Source organism: Mirounga angustirostris, unplaced genomic scaffold (genome assembly GCF_029215605.1).
Source record: "Mirounga angustirostris isolate CCGP_5_RB_7025 unplaced genomic scaffold, mMirAng1.0.hap1 SCAF_5, whole genome shotgun sequence".
Lineage (NCBI taxonomy): Eukaryota > Metazoa > Chordata > Mammalia > Carnivora > Phocidae > Mirounga > Mirounga angustirostris.
In genome coordinates this window covers 65223821-65239698 of record NW_026991713.1, presented here as the reverse complement: position 1 = coordinate 65239698, position 15878 = coordinate 65223821, and the positions used below count along the sequence as shown (strand labels likewise).

At 39.3% G+C, this 15878-nt stretch overlaps 1 protein-coding gene across 2 annotated transcripts in view; it reads right to left on the bottom strand.

The window, feature by feature from the left end:
- Window positions 1-15481, bottom strand: part of RPAP3 (RNA polymerase II associated protein 3) — a 38300-nt gene extending 22819 nt beyond the window's left edge. For both annotated transcript variants that reach the window (XM_045873565.3, XM_064591355.1), the window contains exons 1-5: window positions 15340-15481; window positions 12536-12719; window positions 11391-11531; window positions 8586-8708; window positions 7437-7564 (exon numbers count right to left, since the gene is read on the bottom strand). In XM_045873565.3, the coding sequence (XP_045729521.2) occupies window positions 7437-7564; window positions 8586-8708; window positions 11391-11531; window positions 12536-12688 (545 nt within the window). In that variant the 5' untranslated portion in view covers window positions 12689-12719; window positions 15340-15481. The remainder of the gene's footprint in view (window positions 1-7436; window positions 7565-8585; window positions 8709-11390; window positions 11532-12535; window positions 12720-15339) is intronic.
- Window positions 15482-15878: the final 397 nt, after the last annotated feature.

The following is a 15878-nucleotide window of genomic DNA, read 5'->3' as shown; positions in this document are numbered from 1 at the left end:
GAAGTGCTTCCCTGAGAGCAGCAAGTACGGAGACCCCACTCCGGGGGAAAAAGGAGCCATTTTCCTCCCCCGCACCCGGCCCCCCTTAGCATAAACCAACTTCAGTAAACAGCACAGCACCAATACTGGCTGCCTAGCCTGCTTACCCCAAGTCCCAGCCCCCCGCGCTCCACCGGTACAGCTGCTCTCAGGCAAGCGTGCCCAAGTCCCAGCGCGGCAGACCCCGTCCCCAGAAGACCAGCAGAAACCGCCACACGCACGGCTCCTGACCAGAGAGTTCCACCAGGCTTCGGTTCTAGTGGAAGTAGCAGCAGCAGGTCTCACTGAACAAGCAGACCAGAGCACACCGAGTTAAAACTCAGCACACTGTGGCCAAGGCTCAAACGCTGCCCACGGCAGGCAAGGAGAGCCCCTGCAGACGACCGACCTGAGGGACAGAGCGGCCGAACCACAGCAGCACGGTGCGCGCGGCACACACCAGACACGCCCCGAGCGCCCCGCCCCGGACACGATCTGACCTCTTCTCCATAAAGCCATTACTCTCAGGAGCAAGACACAGAACAGGCTTTTCTAACACACAGAACACAGTGACTTAGACAAAATGCCAACACAGGAATTCATCCCAGAAGAGAACAAGAAAAGGTCATGGCCAGAGATTTCCTCGAAAAAGATATATAAGTATCATGCCTGATGTAGAATATAAAGCAACAATCAAGGATACTTGCTGGGCTTGAGAAAAGTATAGAAGACATCAGGGAGACCCTTACCACAGAGATAAAAGAGTTAAAAAACAATCAGAATGAAAAATGCAATAACTGAGATTCGAAACAGACTGGATGTAATGACCCCAAAGATGGAAGAAGCAGAGGAACAACTAAGTGATACAGAAGAGAGAATAATGGAAAATAATGAAGCTGAACAAAAGAAAGAAAAATTATGGATCACAAGAATAGACTTAGGGAACTCAGTGACTCCATCACACATAATAACATTCGTATCATAGGAGTCCCAGATGAAGAAAAGAGAGAAAAGGAGGCAGAAGATTTGAGTAAATAATCACTGAAAACTTCCCTAATCTGGGGAAGGAAACAGACATCTGAATCCAGGAGGCACAGAGAACTCCCATCAAAATCAACAGACACAGGCCAACACCAAGACATACTGTAGTTAAATTTGCAAAATATAGTGAGAAAGAAAAAATCCTAAAAGCAGCAAGACAAAAGCAGTCCCTAACTTACAAGGGAAGACCCGTAAGGCTAGCTGGAGATCTCTCCACAAAAACTTGGCAAGCCAGAAGGGAGTGGAATGATATATTCAACATGCTGAATGGGAAAAATATGCAGCCAAGAATATTCTATACAGCGAGGCTGTCATTCAAAATAGGAGAGATTAAAGAGTTTCCCAAACAAAAACTAAAGGAGTTCATGAGCACTAAACCAGCCCTGCAAGAGATATTAAAAGGGACTCTTTGAGTGGGAAAGAAAAACCAAAAGTGACAAAGACTAAAAAGGAACAGAGAAAATCTCCAGAAACAACAAAAGAACAAGTAATACAATGACACTAAATTCGTATCTATCAATAATTACTCTGAATGTAAATGGACTAAATGCTTCAATCAAAAGACATAAGGGTGTCAGAATGGATTAAAAAAACAGACCCGGGGCGCCTGGGTGGCTCAGTCGTTAAGCGTCTGCCTTCGGCTCAGGTCATGATTCCAGGGTCCTGGGATCGAGCCCCACATCGGGCTCCCTGCTCGGCCGGGAGCCTGCTTCTCCCTCTCCCACTCCCCCTGCTTGTGTTCCCCTCTCTCGCTGTGTCTCTCTCTGTCAAATAAATAAAATCTTTAAAAACAAAACAAAAAAAAGACCCATCTATATGCTGCTTACAAGAGATTCCTTTTAGACCTAAAGACACCTGCAGATTGAAAGTGAGGGGATGGAGAACCATCCATCATGCAAGTGGAAGTCAAAAGAAAGCTGGAGTAGCAATACTTACATCAGACAAACTAGATTTTACACCAAAGACTGTAACAAGAGATGAAGAAGGGCACTATATCATAATAAAGTGGACTAACCAACAAGGAGATCTAACAATTGTAAATATTGATGGCCCCAACGTCGGAGCACCCAAATATATAAAATAATTAATAACATAAAGGAACTCAATAATAACACAATGACAGGAGGGGACTTTAACACCCCACTTAAAGCAATGGACAGATCACCTAAGCAGAAAATCAACAAGGAAACAATGGCTTTTGAATGACACACTGGACCAGATGGACTTAACAGATATATGCAAAACATTTCATCCTAAAGCAGCAGAATACACATTCTTTTAAAGGGCACATGGGACATTATCCAGAACAGATCACATACTAGATCACAAATCAGGCCTCAACAAGTACAAAAAGACTGAGATCATACCATGCATATTTTCTGACCACAACACTATGGAACCTGAAGTCAACCACAAGAAAACATTTGGAAGGAGCACAAATACATGGAGGTTATAAACAAGATCCTACTAAAGAATAAATGGATCAACCAGGAAATCACAGAAGAAATAAGAAAATACATGGAAACAAATGAAAATGAAAACATGACAGTCCAAAAGCTTTGGGATACAGTAAAAGCGGTCCTAAGAGAGAATTATACAGCAATACAGGCCCATCTTAAAAAGCAAGAAAAATCTCAGATACATAACCTAACCTTACACCTAGAAGGAGCCAGAAAAAGAACAACAAAGCTTAAAGCCAGCAGAAGAAGGGAAATAATAAAGATTAGAGCAGGAATAAATGATACAGAAATAACAGTAACAAAAAACAGAACTGATGATCAATGAAACCAAGAGCTGGTTCTTTGAAAGAATTAATAAAATTGATAAACCCCTAGCCAGACTTACCAAAAAGAAAAGAGAAAGGACCCAAATAAATAAAATCACAAATGAGAGAGGAGACATTAACAACCAAGACCACAGAAATACAATTATAAGAGAATATTATGAAAAATTATATGCCAACAAATTTCCCAGAAACATATAAACTAACATAAATGAAACAGGAAGAAACAAAAAACTTGAACAGACTGATAACCAGCAAAGAAACTGAATCAGTAATCAAAAATTTGCCAGAAAGCAAAAGTCCAGGACCAGATGGCTTCCCAGGGGAATTCTACCAAACACTTAAAGAATTAATACCTACTCTTCTCAAATTGTTCCAAAAAATAGAAATGGAAGGAAAACTTCCAAAGTCATTCTATGAAGCCAGCATTACCCTGATTCCAAAACCAGAGTTGACTAAAAAAGAGAACTACAAGCCAATAACCCTGAAGAACATGGATGCAAAAATTGTCAACAAAATACTAGCAAATCAAATCTAACAGTATATTAAAAGAATCACTCATCATGATCAAATGGGATTTATTCCTGGGCTGCAAGGGTGATTCAATATTTGCAAATCAATCAACATGATAACACCACAATGAAAGAAAGAATAAGAACCATATGATCCTCTCAACAGATTCAGAAAAAACATCTAACAAAATACAACATCCATTCATGATAAAACCCCTCAACAAAGTAGGAATAGGAGGAATATACCTCAACATTACAAAGGCCATACATGAAAAACCCACAGCTAATCCCATCCTCAATGGGGGAAAACTGATAGCTTTTCCTCTACAGTCAGGAACAAAACAGGGATATTCACTCTCACCAGTTATTTAACATATTACTAGTAGTCCTAGCCTCAACAATCAAGACAACAAAAAGAAATAAAAGGCATCCAAATCAGCAAGGAAGAAGTCAAACATTCACTTTTGCAGATGACATGATATTCTATATAGAAAACCTAAGACTCCACCAAAAATTGCTAGAATTGATACACAAATTCAGTAAAGTCACAGGATACAAAATCAATGTACAGAATACTGTTGCATTTCTATACACCAATAATGAAGCAGCAGAAAGAGAAATCAAGAAATTAATTGCACTTACAACTGCACCAAAAACCGTTAAGATACCTAGCAATAAACCTAACCAAAGAGGTGAAAGATCTGTACTCTGAAAACTGTAGAACACTTATGAAAGAAATTGAAGAGGACACAAAGAAACTGAAAAACATTCCATGCTCATGGATTAGAAAAACAAATACTGTTAAAATGTCTATACTACCCAAAGCAATCCACACATTTAATGCAATCCCTATCAAAATACCATCAGCATTTTTCACAGAACTAAAACAATCCTAAAATCTGTGTGGAACCACAGAAGACCATGAACAGCCAAAGCAATCTTGAAAAAGAAAAGCAAAGCTAGAGGCATCACAATTCCAGACTGCAAGCTATATTTCAAAGCTATAGTCATCAAGACAGTATGGTACTGGCATAAAAACAGACACACAGATCAATGGGACAGAACAGAAAACCCAGAAATGGATCCACAATTCTATGGTCAATTAATCTTTGACAAAGCAGGAAAGAATATGCAACAGAAAAAGACAGTCTCTTCAACAAATGGTGTTGGGAAAACTGGACAGTAACATGCAAAAATAAATGAAACTGGACCATTCTCTTAGACCATACACAAAAATAAAATCAAAATGGGTGAAAGACCTAAATGTGACACAGGAAACCATCAAATTTCTAGAGAACACACGCAGTAACCTCTTTGACATTGGCTGTAGCAACTTCTTACTAGATACATCTCCGACATCAAGGGAAACAAAAGCGAAAGTAAACTATAGGGACTTCATCAAAATAAAAAGCTTCTGCACAGCGAAGGAAACCATCAACAAAACTAAAAAGCAACCCACAAAATGGGAGAAGATATTTGCAAATGACATATCTGATAAAGGGTTAGTATCCAAAATCTATAAAGAACCTATCAAAATCACCACCGAAAAAAACAAATAATCCAGTTAAGAAATGGGCATGAGTTAACATTTCTCCAAAGAAGACAAATGGCCAAAAGACACATGACAAGATGCTCAACATCACTTGTCGGGGAAATACAAATCAAAATGAGATACCACCTCACACCTGTCAGAATAGCTAAAATTAACAACACAGGAAATAACAGGTGTTGGTGAGGGTGGGCAGAAAAGGGAACCCTCTTATTCTGTTGGTGGGAATGCAAGCTGGTGGATCTACTCTGGAAAACACTATGGAGGTTCCTCAAAAAGTTAACAATAGAACTACCCTACATTCCAGCAATTGCACTACTAGGTATTTACCTAAAGGATACAAAAATACTGATTCAAAGGGGTACATGCACCCCGATGCTAAAAGCAGCATTATCAACAATAGCCAAATTATGGAAAGAGCCCAAAAGTCCATCACTGATAAATGGGTAAAGAAGATGTGGTATGTATTAAATGGAATATTACTCAGCCATCAAAAGAATGCAATCTTGCCATTTGCAATGATGTGGGTGGAGCTAGAGTGTACTATGCTAAACAAAATCAGTCAGAGAAAGACAAATACCATAGGATTTCACTCATATGTGCAATTTAAGAAACAAAACAAATGAACATGGGGGGAAAAAAAGGAAAGACAAACCAAGAAGCAGTCCCTTAACTATAGACACAAACTGAGGTTTACTGGAGGGGAGGTGGGTGGGGGGATGGGTTAAGTAGGTGATGGGTATTAAGGAGAGCACTTGTGGTAAACACTGAGTGTTACAGGTAAGCAATGAACCACTAAATTCTACACCTGAAACTAATATTACACTGTATGTTAACTGGAATTTAAATAAAAATTTGGAGGAAAAAAATGAAGATCCCATCTCCATTTTCAAGGAAAGAAGAAAGTTATCTTTTTATGATGTATGATTCCCAAATGCTAGTCGGCAGATTAAGTGCCAGAATTTGGGACAAGTTTTTACCACGTCATGATGAAAACTGGGAAAAGACAGGCCATACAGTAAATTCTTATAAGGCCAAATTATTTCATTTAAAAGACTGTTCTGGGGAGCCTGGGTGGCTCAGTTGTTAAGTGTCTGCCTTCGGCTCAGGTCATGATCCCAGGGTCCTGGGATCGAACCCCACATCAGGCTCCCTGCTTGGCGGGAAGCCTGCTTCTCCTTCCCCACCCCCCCTGCTTGTGCTCCTGCTCTTGCTATTTCTCTATCAAATAAATAAAATCTTTAAAAAATAAATAAATAAATAAATAAATAAATAAATAAATAAATAAATAAATAAATAAATAAATAAATAAAAGACTGTTGGTAAGATTATGTCCTTAATACTGCCAAACAGTCTTTTGTTCAAGAAATTATAATGCCTGGATGTATGAAAGATTTTTTTTAAAAATCAGGCTCCAAAGGGAAACAAAAGCGAAAATGAACTTTTGGGACTTCATCAAGATAAAAAGCTTCTGCACAGCAAAGGAAACAGTCAACAAAACAAAGAGGCAACCCACGGAATGGGAGAAGATATTTGCAAATGACACTACAGACAAAGGGCTGGTATCCAAGATCTATAAAGAGCTTCTCAAACTCAACACCCAAAAAACAAATAATCAAGTCAAAAAATGGGCAGAAGACATGAACAGACACTTCTCAAAAGAAGACATACAAATGGCTAACAGACACATGAAAAAATGTTCATCATCATTAGCCATCAGGGAGATTCAAATCAAACCCACCTCACACCAGTTAGAATGGCAGAAATTGACAAGGCAAGAAACAACAAATGTTGGAGAGGTTGTGCAGAGAAAGGGGAACCCTCTTACACTGTTGGTGGGAATGCAAGTTGGTACAGCCATTTTGGAAAACAGTGTGGAGGTTCCTCAAAAAATCAAAAATAGAGCTATGACCCAGCAATTGCACTACTGGGTATTTACCCCAAAGACACAGCCATATGCACCCCAATGTTCATAGCAGCAATGTCCACAATAGCCAAACTGTGGAAAGAGCTGAGATGCCCTTCAACAGACGAATGGATAAAGATGTGCTCCATATATATAATGGAATATTACTAAGCCATCAGAAAGGATGAATATCCAACTTTTACATCAACATGGATGGGACTGGAGGAGATTATGCTAAGTGAAATAAGTCAAGCAGAGAAAGTCAGTTTTCATATGATTTCACTTATTCGTGGAACGTAAGGAATAGCATGGAGGACATTAGGAGAAGGAAGGGAAAAATGAAGGGGGGGAAATTGGAAGGGGAGATGAACCATGAGACTATGGACTCTGAGAAACAAACTGAGGGTTTTAGAGGGGAGGGGGGTGGGGGGATGAGTTAGCCTGGTGATGGGTATTAAGGAGGGCACATATTGCATGGAGCACTGGGTGTTATATGCAAATAATGGATCAGTGTACACTACATCGGAAACTAATGACGTACTGTATGGTGACTAACATTAACATAAAAAAAAAAATCAGCCTCCATACACATATAAAATAGTCACACACATTATGGGAATCCCTTACTTTTTCAACCTAAAGTATGCTGATGCTCTGTTTGTTGGCAACACAGGATTATATGGATCAGCATCCATGCCTTTGGTGTAGCATTCAATTGCTTCATCATATTTTCCTTGTTTGAAGTATTTATTGCCCTGAAAAAGCATATGAGTCAGATATATACTGGCAGAGAATTGCAGAACCATTTTCTTTCAATATTATGCATCTTTTTCTAACTCATTAGCTCTGTGTTCAAGGTTAACAGGAAAGAAAAGAAAATTAAGCAAAATGGTCTTTCAACAAATGCTGAAATTCACTAGATAGTCATTGTATGAGCACAAGCCAAAAAAGCCTTGGTAGAAAAACGAGTTAACATACGTAGAATTAGGTACTTTTGATTGACAATACCCACAGAAATGTAACAAAAGAAAGACATCAAGATGAAGTTTAATCTGAAAAGAGTTCCACCTTTTTGAAAAGCAATATAGTTAGTTTTATAATGAGGCTTTCTGAAGAGGGATGTTTAACATTCCAAAAAGTAACCAGAGATGACCTGTGATATGGAAGGGTAGAATTTAATGTTCATGTCAAGATTCACACTCTGATTTTAAGTTACTTTAGTCTACTACAAAAAACCCTAAAAGGAGTCTCTGTACAGTCCACGCATTTTACATATAATAATTCATTTAATATTCATAACAACCCATTAAGGTTTAGTAATAATATTAATCTTATTTTTATAGTTAAGAAAATTGAGGTACAGGGACGCCTGGGTGGCTCATTCGGTTAAGCGTCTGCCTTCGGCTCAGGTCATGATCCCAGGGTCCTGGGATCGAGTCCCGCATCGGGCTCCCTGCTCCGCGGGGAGCCTGCTTCTCCCTCTGCCTCTGTCTCTCTCTCTGTCTCTCATGAATAAATAAATAAAATCTTTAAAAAAAGAAAAACTGAGGTACAGGTAATTAAAGAACTTGTCACAGGATCTGAACCCGTACAATCTGGCTTCAGACATAAACTCCTAACCAACAAGCTATACTGCCTCTTGATATGGATACGTTAAAGTCTGAACACCCCCCCCGCCCCCGCCCAAAACTACATTGAAGAAATACTGGGATCCACATGATTTTCTACATATCCTGCTTACACGAAGGAAACTAATGCTAACCTAAAGAAAAATACCTTTTCTTTTAGAGCAAGAGCCTTTTGTGAATCTACATGAATCCCATCTTCTTCTGACTCTGATTCTTGAGACACAGAATCATGGATACTCTCTTCTTTATCAAGCTCATCAAGGATACTGTCCTGAAATTATAAGTAGAACAGTGCTCATAATTACATGACCATTAAAATAAAGAAAACATTAAAAAAAAAAAGTACACTCAACTTAGGTTGTAATGATCTAAGGGCCTGAAGGCCTAAGGTTGCTTTCAATCCAAATAACCTCTCATTGTTAGGATTCTCTCCAGAGAAAAATGTACCCCTGTTTAGAAAACCAAGATCCAAACCACTTAAAAGAATCTAGCTCTGAACTCATTAAATAAGCTAAGTCAATAGAGTCTACAAATCACCCCTAAATCACAGAACTATTAGTAGTGAGGTATTTATGGCTTGACATAAGGCAAGTTTGGAAATAACCCCAAACTAATGTAATAAATAACTAACAACCAAGGAAGGGTTTTTACTAAATGCCTTTTTTCTTCCTTATTCTCAAAACATGAAAAACTGCCTGCAAAGCACATTAACTCCTAATCCTCACAAAAACATATGAGGTAAGTATGATTCCCCATGTTTTTTACTGGAAGGAATGAATCAAGACACAGAGGTTTGTTAACTCAAGATCACCTGGCTAATGAGTGGCCAAGTCAGGATTTGAATCGAGGCAAATCTGCCTGCTCTGAAGCGCTCTCAATGACTATGTTATAGTCTCAGTGAATTCCAAAAATACAGCCGACCCTACCAAAGAAAATACATAATATACTAGTCCAACAATTCCCAATCTCTTTTGGATCACACATTCCTTTCATGGTAATAAATCATCTCATAAACCTCATCAGGATTTTTTAATCATATTTATCATATATGATAAAAGAATGGTTTTTAGTAAGAGATTTTAAAACCAGTAAGCGTTAAAGAGTTCATTAAAGCTCATTTAAACAAAAATTTTAATTATATAAAATCTTTTTTGCATTTAATATCATACTATTTTATGTCAAAAAGCCCCAAATCATTGACAAATTAAAAAATAAAATAAAATCTATGCTTAGTTTCACTGAATGAACATTAAAAGATAGACTAAAACTCAGCTACGTGTTTTAGCATGAAGATTCTACAAATACCACCAGCCTACCAACATTAAAGAGCCAAGATTATCCAACGCTGCTATGCTTGCAAGTGGAGACCACCACCAGCAGCAGAACACTAAAGCAGCTGCTCAGATCTCAACTAGAGTGGAACGGTAAGTAAACACCTACATCTTGTATAGATACCCTAAATTGACGTCAAGCAATGCAGTACGTCATGATGGCATCAGCCACACAAAGCATGAGTTCAATCAGTATCTGCTGAATGAATAAAAATGACTGTATAGAAAGCACCTCTCTCAGAAATGATCTGAGGATGATGGCTTTCAGGAAAAAGCAGTATAAGAAGATACCACCTTATGAAAAGGAAAAAGCTATATAATGAGGGATAAGATCACAAAAAATCAAAGTAGACTATATAATACTCAGCAGAGAAAATATCATGTTCAGAAAGCATCATTTCCCACAGCAATAAATCCAAGACCTAAAATTATACTTTCCCTACATCAGGACAATACTGAAGCAGATGGCAAACTATTTAATTGGTAGTGCCAGCTCTATCTTCAGTCAATTGGCCTTGGTTTCATTAAGAAAAATACAAGTAATTTGGAAAACTATCGAGCTGTGTCTTCTAAAACTAAATGTATATATAAAGTATGACCTGCAAATTCCCTCCCAGGTGCTTAGATCCATAAAAAGACACATACAAGAATGTTCATAGCAGGCTTGTTCATAATAGCCCCAAACTGGAAACAACCCAAATGTATGTCAATAGGAGAATGGATATACAAATTGTGATATATTCACACAATGGAATTCTGATCAGCAAGGAAAAAAATTACTGTTACTGATAATATGGATCAATCTCAGACAATGCTAGCAAACAAAGCCAAACACAAAAGAGTGTATACTGTATGATACATTTATATGAAATTCCAAAACTGGCAAAACGGATCTATAATATTAAAGATCACAATAGTGGCTACCTCTGGGAGGTAATCAACTGAAAAGGAAGGCTTCTGGGATGCTGAAAAGGTCTTGTATCTTGATGTGGATGGTGGTTTTTCAGGTATATACAGGAGCAAAAATTCAGGAAGCTGTACACTTAAGATGTTTGCACTTTACTGTATGTATAACCTCAAATAAAAATGTTAAATAGAAAAAAGCCAATAAAATAATAAATCTAAAAATCAGAAGAGTGGTTATTTATGGGGGTAGAGGGAAGAAAAGAAGATGGGATGGGGATGCAGTATTTTTGAATTCTAAATGGTGGTTACCTAAATCTATGTGATATATATATATATATACATTGTACCATATCGATTTCCTGTTTTTGATACTGTGCTATAATTAAGGAATTACTGGGGTAAACTGGGTGGGGAGTACGCTGGACCTCTACGTACTATTTTTGCAAAAAAAAAAAAAAAAGAAAGAAAAAATAGAAAAAAAGAAAAGAATCCTGGCTGTTTTAGCCACTACTCACTGAAAGAGGGCTGCAGGAGAAAAAATAATCTAGTTAATTGAAAAGAATTGTAATTAAAGTTGGAATCACATAAAATAATCTATAAGTGAAAGACACAAGGGTAAGATACTTTACATTATTTTTCATTTAACCCATTACTCTTAGCTAACTCCAAGACAATCTTATTCAAATACTAAGAAGCATATAAGTAGATTAACTTACCACATCAAGTTTTGCCCATGCCTCATAATCATAAGATTTTATCCTGTTTTTTGTGTTTTCATCTTTGGTTTTTTTAGAAGACTCTTTAGGTTTGCCTTTCTTCTTTTTCCTAAAATTCCCATTTCGAATAGGAGGTAAATTCTAGGGATGGGAAAAAATAAACACATGATGTTTGAGCACTGCTCTATTACTTTTTTGTATAACTACCAATGTTTAAAATTCTCACTAAATTATATTTTCAAGTAAGAAGTACTTTTAGGGCGCCTGGGCAGCTCAGTTGTTAAGCGTCTGCCTTCGGCTCAAGTCATGATCCCAGGGTCCTGCGATTGAGCCCCGCATCAGGCTCCCCGCTCCGCGGGAAGCCTGCTTCTCCCTCTCCCATTCCCCCTGCTTGTGTTCCCTCTCTTGCTGTGTCTCTCTCTTTCAATTAAATAAATAAAATCTTAAAAAAAAAAAAAAAAGTACTTTTTATTTTTTAAGTGCTTAAAAATACCAATTTGCCATCTTCACTTACAACAATTCATGCTTGAAAAGTTTAATTCATTCTTTGACAAATGCTGAATACTGTTTAGTCACAAGGAAAGTATTATCTAGAAATTTTAATTATACATTTAATTTGCAATCCTAAATTCACACTTCAAAACTGCCTGATCTTCAGCCTTACTACAATGAATTAGCAATAGTACAACAGCAAACTGAACTGCCTGCACATCATTAGTATGAAAAAGTTATCCATATTTAAATGCACAGTCTTAAGAAAAACGTTTGGTTGAACCTACATACGTAATCTGTATTTTATGCCAATACTATATGTTAAGATATTATTAAATACATAATTATATATGATCTGTATTATATATATATATACACACACACACACCCCAAAACATCGAAAATGCTATTCATTTACCTTAAGAATTATCACATGGTCTTCCTTTCCCTAACTATTGGCTAAGCCTTAAAATGTCTTAATAGAGTTAATATAAGTACTACAAAGATTTAAAAAGCAGGATTTTTCAAAATGTTGACAGGCAGCAAATCACTTCAATTTCAGTATTTTCACAAAACATTTTAAAAGGCTGTGCTTTATTTTAAATCAAATAGTTTTGCTGGATGCTAAAGTAGGATTTAATTAAGAAATTTACCTCTTCAGGAACACCATTCTGTCTTCTTAGTTCCATATCCTTCTGTTTAATATCCTTTTCCCAGTTTTCTAAATCCCTCATAAAGTCCTGTAATTCTTCTGCATTTTGTTTCACTTGTAGTTGTAATTCAATTGCTTTATTTGTCGAAGTCATTATGTCCTGCAGAGTTTTGACCAACCAATTTCTGACAAGAATTAAACAGATTTGGTTTGTTTTTGAAGCATAGCTATCAATGAATTTTTACCACTTCATAAATGGCAAAAATACACACACAGAGGAGAGCCTAAAGTATGCTGAAGAAAGAAAACATCAATATATTATTTTTTAAATGAATCAATGTTTGCTGAATGAAATGAAAAACAGACAAGTCTGGGCATCACTGAAATGCATTATGAATAAAAGGCAATGAGGGGGAAATCACTGAAATTAGCAAGTACCCCTTGGTAGCGGACTCTGCTCGTCTCCCATTTATAAATTAATCCTAATTACCTCCTTTACTCCTTTTCAAAATTTATTGAACTTCTGCTATGTGACAGGTCCTATAAAAACAAGTAAGACAAGGTCCCAGGTCTAATGGAGAAGGAAACAAAATAATCAAGTATCGAGAGCCACAAAATACTATGCTGGCAGGGTCTTTCAACCTTGGAGTTATTGACATTTTGGGACAGATATCTCTTTGTGGTAGAAGGTCTGTCCTATGCATTGTAAAATGGCGGGTAACATCCCTGGCCTCTTCCAACTACAGAGCAGTATTCTCCCTCCCCTCCAGACTGTGACAATCAAAAATGTCTCCAAACATTGTCAAATATCACCTAGACGGCATAATAATTCCTGGTTGAGAACTGTGCTAGAGGCACATACAGATGCTGTGGGACTGACCGCAAAGGACAGGCATAAATCAGATGGTGGGTAGGGTGGTGGGTTCAAGGAAAGAGTCCCCAGAGGTGCTATAACTAGCCACATTTCAAAGAGGCCAGCCAAAATGATTAACCATGGAGGAGCGGGCAAGCAGACCAAAGGACTAAGAAAGAGAATGATGGAAGAGAAGGCTGAGGTGGCTATGGGAAAGATCTCAAAATGCCAGGCCATGAGGTCTGAAAGCTATGAAAGTATCGTGGAGGTAAAATAAAAAGTACCTGATGACTGATTCAACTGAGGAGCTGGGAGCAGAGAAGGACCTAACCAGTGTCTTAGATTTCCGGTTTGGTAGCCTGGTGAAATTAGCAGTGCCATGTGAGTCAGGATCACAATTTTAAAAGGAAAAGAGGGGGGGCACCTGGCTGGCTCAGTCGGTGGAACGTGCCACTCTTGATTTTGGGGTTATGAGTTCGAGCCCCACGATGGGTGTAGAGATGACTTTAAAAAAAATTTTTTTTAATCTTAAAAAAGGAAAGGAAAAGACATTTCAGGATTGGAGGACAAGAAGAAAAACAAATATTTCAGCTTGGGATATGCTGAATCGGGTGCTTATGGGACATGAGGATGACATATCCAGTAGGTAGTATAAGTTTATAAATTTGAGTGTCACTAGCTTAAAGGTGGAAGTTACAATCACGAATTTGGACCTGCTTAATCACTGTGACTACTGGGTTGGGTGGGCAGGGGGTGGAGCCTGCAAAACACTACTATTTAGGGAACAAGCTGAGGAGGAGATACCAATATAGGAAAAACTAGGGAGCAACATCTAGAGAGCTGGGAGGAAAACTTGGAGAGTACTGTCACAGGAGAGAATTTTCAAGAAAGAGTTCAAGGTGACAGAGGATGGCAGTGCCTAAAGACACAAAGGTGGCATAAGGGGAAAGAACGTGCATTGTATTTAGTCATATAAAGATTTATTGAGAGTTTCAATGAGATTTAAGGAAAGGATAGAAATAAAATGAGCTGCTGAGTAAATGAGATTATATGGGGATTAGCGTAATTCTGTCTTTAATAATCTAAGACTGCTCACGAGTATAGTCTGGTAGAAGACGACGAAGAGAATCAGGGTAAAAGAAATCTAGGAAAAAGGATGAGAGATGGGGCAAAGTCCGCAAAAGGGTGGGAGGGGATTCAACGCTTAAGGAGTCGGGGAGTAGCATGGGAGACGGAGCAGATTAGAAAAATCATTTTTCTAATGGTTGCAAATGCAGATAGGTCTTCTGACCCCTAGCCTGGCCTTGTAACCTAAACTAAGTTTAACCTTTTTTTCAGGCAGCGCCCAAGTTTGATCACATACGTATATCTCGTTTTTAAAAAACGAAACCATTATAGTGCTTTGCTGGGGGCTCAAAAATAGGAATAAAAGCGCAGCAAGCCACTGCGATGCTGCAAAAGGTCGAAACCCTTTTCCATTTCACTCATCACCTCCGCTGCTCCCGCAGCTACAACTGCTCCCACGGAACCTGCGACGGGGCTGGAGTCCGAGCAGGGAACCAGAAACTTCCAATGCTGGGGGCTATCGCTTTCACACTCAGTATCCCGGCGAACACAGCACACCCACGCCGAGAGGGGGCGGGCCCCCCCGCAGTTCTCCAGGGAGGGTGGATCTGCTATCGGATCACCGCAAATCGGCCCAACACCCCGGGAAGCCGGGGTGGAGGGACAGTCGGCAGAGCACATCTTCCATACCCGGGGACGCAGGGCGAGCCCCTTCCGGAACGCTCGCCCGGGACGCCGCTACCCTGGACACCACCGCGCCGCCCGCCCTCACGCCTTCCTGCCCTCCGCCTCCCCCGGGACCCACGGCCGCACGCCCTCTTTGCGCCAGACCACCCCCAAAGCCTCGTCGGCTACTGCAACCGGCGATAAACGTAAAGCCGGCTCACCTCGCTAGGCCGTTACTGCCCACAGGGCCGCTACCCCAGGCCCGCAGCGTCTCACGCCGCGCCCCACCTTCCCGAGCTTTCCCACAAGTCCCCGCGTGCCCTCGCCCCGCCCCCTGGCGTCCGGGCGGAGCGTGCGCAGAAGGGCAGCTACGGTGTGCCTCGCTTCTCAGGGTAGAGTTAGAGAATTGACAGGTTTGTTAAAGCCAAATCTGACGCCTTGCCTGCTTCCAGTATGACTGAAATTCGCGGGAGATAACGCCAAAACTGCAGAGTCATCCTGACTCGTTCTGATTCCCAAAATAGTAACGCCTTGAGTATTAACCTGGAATCCCCTCAAAACAATTTTAGCCCGAATATTTGCCTTGCGGGTATCAATAGGTCACGACCTTTGTAAGCATGATAATCATCTGAGAAATTTACTGTTTCGAACAGACTGTGTCATCTTGTAACTCTGACAATTGTGCAGGGTTTTGTTTTGTTTTTCCTTTAAGTACTTGTATTTGGCAAACCAGTTCTTCAGTCTGACTCTTTTCACCTTT